Source organism: Squalius cephalus (assembly GCF_949319135.1).
Source record: "Squalius cephalus genome assembly, chromosome: 2".
Lineage (NCBI taxonomy): Eukaryota > Metazoa > Chordata > Actinopteri > Cypriniformes > Leuciscidae > Squalius > Squalius cephalus.
Window position 1 is genome coordinate 19,895,660 of NC_137123.1, and position 3,249 is coordinate 19,898,908.

Consider the following 3,249-nt stretch of genomic DNA (forward strand, 5'->3'; position numbering starts at 1 on the left):
TACTAATGAGTCTTTCTGCAGTGCAGAGCAATGAAGGTCACAGAACAATTCCACCCAACACACAGCTTTTGTAAATAGTGGTAATTACGGTATTCAGAATCCAGCGTGATTCAGAAGTGAAAAATTAACCAGGTCAAAGACTGCTGGTTTATTGCAGGACTTATCTGGAATAATAAAATCTGCAGTGGTTTTTATTGTATTTATGCGTTCCAGTTGTATTTGACATGTTATAATTCAAACTTTTCATTTTTAAACCTTTAGCTTAGATTTGAATGAGGAAATAAAACCATTAGGTTACACTTTATTTGGTACAGTAACACTTTATTTTACAGTGTTACATGTAGTTACTGTAGTAATAACTATAAATTATGCATAATAATTACAAGTAACTAACCCTAAACAAACCCCTAATCCTAACCCTATTGTAAGTACATGTAATTAATTATTATTACTCGGTACTTAAATGTACAATTACACTGTGACACGGACACCTTAAAGTGTTACCCTTTATTTTAAGGTGACGTAGTTACATTGTAATATTAATTAACTACATGTACTTTAGAGTTACGTTTAGGGTTAGTTACATGTAATTATGCATAATTTACTATTATAACTATAATGTTTAACTACGTCACCTTAAAATAAAGCGTTACCGATTAGCCTTACAAAAAAAATTACTATGTTCATTAATACAACTACACAAAAATAATAGTATAAAATTTAAAAGTATAAATTCTAAAAAAAAGTGTTTATAATTTAAGCAAATGTTATGTTAAGAAAAGTCAGACCGTTTTTTAAGAGTACTCAAATGATTACAGCCACAGGAAACATGCTTGAAAACAGTCATTATTATTTTGTAATTCTGTTCAGTGCTCATAGAAGCTCCCGAAAGACCTCAAATCGACAAATACCAATATCCTGAAAACCCAAGACCCTCAATGCAACAGATCATTACACCATTTACAAACCAACAAACTTGATGAAACCATGAGAAAGTTCTAATGCCATTGTTTTGACTGTATAGACTAGAGGAAATGGCCTTAAACTTAATCTCCAAATCACCCTATCCCACTAACAAACTAAGCAACATTAAGCCTTTAGACAGAGAAAAGAAGAGGAATAATCAAGCAGACTGGACACTACAGGCTGAGGTCATGTGAATGACAATGGCTGAATCCAAAATCACCCGCTATACCCTCAAATAGGGCTTTATTTGATGGGACAGCCATTTGTAGTGGTGTCTAAAACCATAGTGGACATTATTGAGCGCACTCATTCAACCCCACATTGCATTGCAGCCGATGTACACTCAATAGCCGAATTGGCTCACTCGTTTTCATTCACTCCTTCAAGTCAACCGTATTAATGGACTAACACAGGGAATAGTGATTGATGGTTTAGGGGGTGATTTTGGATTCAGCCAATGACAGGGGTGTGTGCTTGATGACATTTTGAATTTGCATGTTAATTTGTGTACAATTACAATTAACAGTTAATTTGAACAGACAGATAGATAAACAGACAAATATTAGACAGGTCATATATCTGTCTATATATATATATATATATATATATATATATATATATATATATATATATATATATATATACACACAGACAGACAGATATTAGACAGACAGACAGATAGACAAACAGATAGATAGATAGATAGATAGATAGATAGATAGATAGATAGATAGATAGATAGATAGATAGATAGATAGATAGGACAGAGAGATAGATATTAGACATACAGACAGATAGACAAACAGATAGAGAGATATTAGACAGAATGACACATAGATAGATAGATAGATAGATAGATAGATAGATAGATAGATAGATAGATAGATAGATTCCATTATAAGAAAAGTACTAAGGCAAACAATACCACATTTGCAGCAAGATAAGAGCAGAAGATTTCAATGTTTATTTTACCTTGAACACCTTTCCAAAGGCTCCATCCCCCAGTTCTCCCACAATCTCCCATATTTCCTCCGGATTTGTGTCCCTGTGCACGTGCTCATATTGTTTTTTCTTCTTCTCTGCGCCCAATTTAAAGATTTTTCGGAAATTAAAGAAGGACATAGCCAGATCTCACGCGCGCTTCTCTCTGGATGGTTGACAAAGACGGATTTCTTTCAATTAATGTCTTAATAAGCGTAAAGCAATGCAATTGTTATTGCATTCCCATTGTTCAATCTCTTGTTTAATCAGGAAAGAGTGTTGACATGTTTGTCTTTGCACGGGATAATTGAAGAACTTGATATGTTAAACTAGCAGTCATATAGGGATCATCATCATCATGTCAATGCAATATGCTCAGACAAAGAAAAACTGAGTCTTGATTCTAGCTATTCTTGGAGGTCAATTGAATCATATTTTTCAAAATAAAAATAAAACATTTAAATCTACGGTGTGCAATAGTGTGAAGGCGATCTTGAGTTGAAGAAATCCTCCGTCTAGCTCTTTAGTCATGAGGTTGTTGTTCTTCGGAGTTTCATGGATCTGATCCGTAAAAACATCGTTTTTTCTCTTTCTCTTTAAATAAAGTCTGTCAAGAAGCTGACAAAATGTTTATATATCCACTTCTATAGATCGTACATCCTCCGGTCCTTGATTAAAAGCGAAACTGCTCCAAACGCATGATAAAAGGCACAATAGTTTTTGTGTGAAGAAACTATGCACCTCCTGCGTGTGCGTGATCCGCGCGCCTCCTCTAATCTAGCGGATTTGTTGTCGGTGTGCGCGTTCACGAGGAGCGGCGCGTTCTTCGCCTGGTTCACGCGCTCTTCGCCTGCGCTTTACTGTCGCCTGCCGTCGTGGATGATGTAAACACTGATTTCTCAGGGTTGAATTACATGCTATAAGTCTGCAAATACATGATGTTACTATAATGTTCACGTTATATGCCGAGTTTATCATTTTAAACACAATTAACAGAATGCAAAATACATATAAACATTTACAATGTATGTTTTTGTTCGTGAACCATTTGAAACATCATATTATATTTTATATTTACAAGATTTTTATTTATTTATTTGATTTTATATCTATTTCGCCTGGGTCCGCTTCATCTCAACTTCAAAACTACTGTATTTGAACGTGAGCGTTCACAACATGTAGTCAAGGAAACGGACGCAAACGGAGGCAGATCTAGTGTTCTGATTGGTTGTCGCCTCTCTGTTGTCTTGACTGACAGTTTAATGCTGTGCCGTGATTGGTCAGTGTGACTGTTTATCCCTC

At 35.0% G+C, this 3,249-nt stretch overlaps 1 protein-coding gene across 1 annotated transcript in view; it reads right to left on the reverse strand.

Annotated features, from left to right (window-relative positions):
• slkb (STE20-like kinase b) overlaps positions 1-2,726 on the reverse strand; it is a 30,375-nt gene extending 27,649 nt beyond the window's left edge. The window contains exon 1 of the mRNA XM_079864169.1: positions 1,939-2,726. Coding sequence (XP_079720295.1) covers positions 1,939-2,088 — 150 coding nt within the window. The 5' untranslated portion in view covers positions 2,089-2,726. The remainder of the gene's footprint in view (positions 1-1,938) is intronic.
• Between the last annotated feature and the right edge of the window lie 523 nt (positions 2,727-3,249).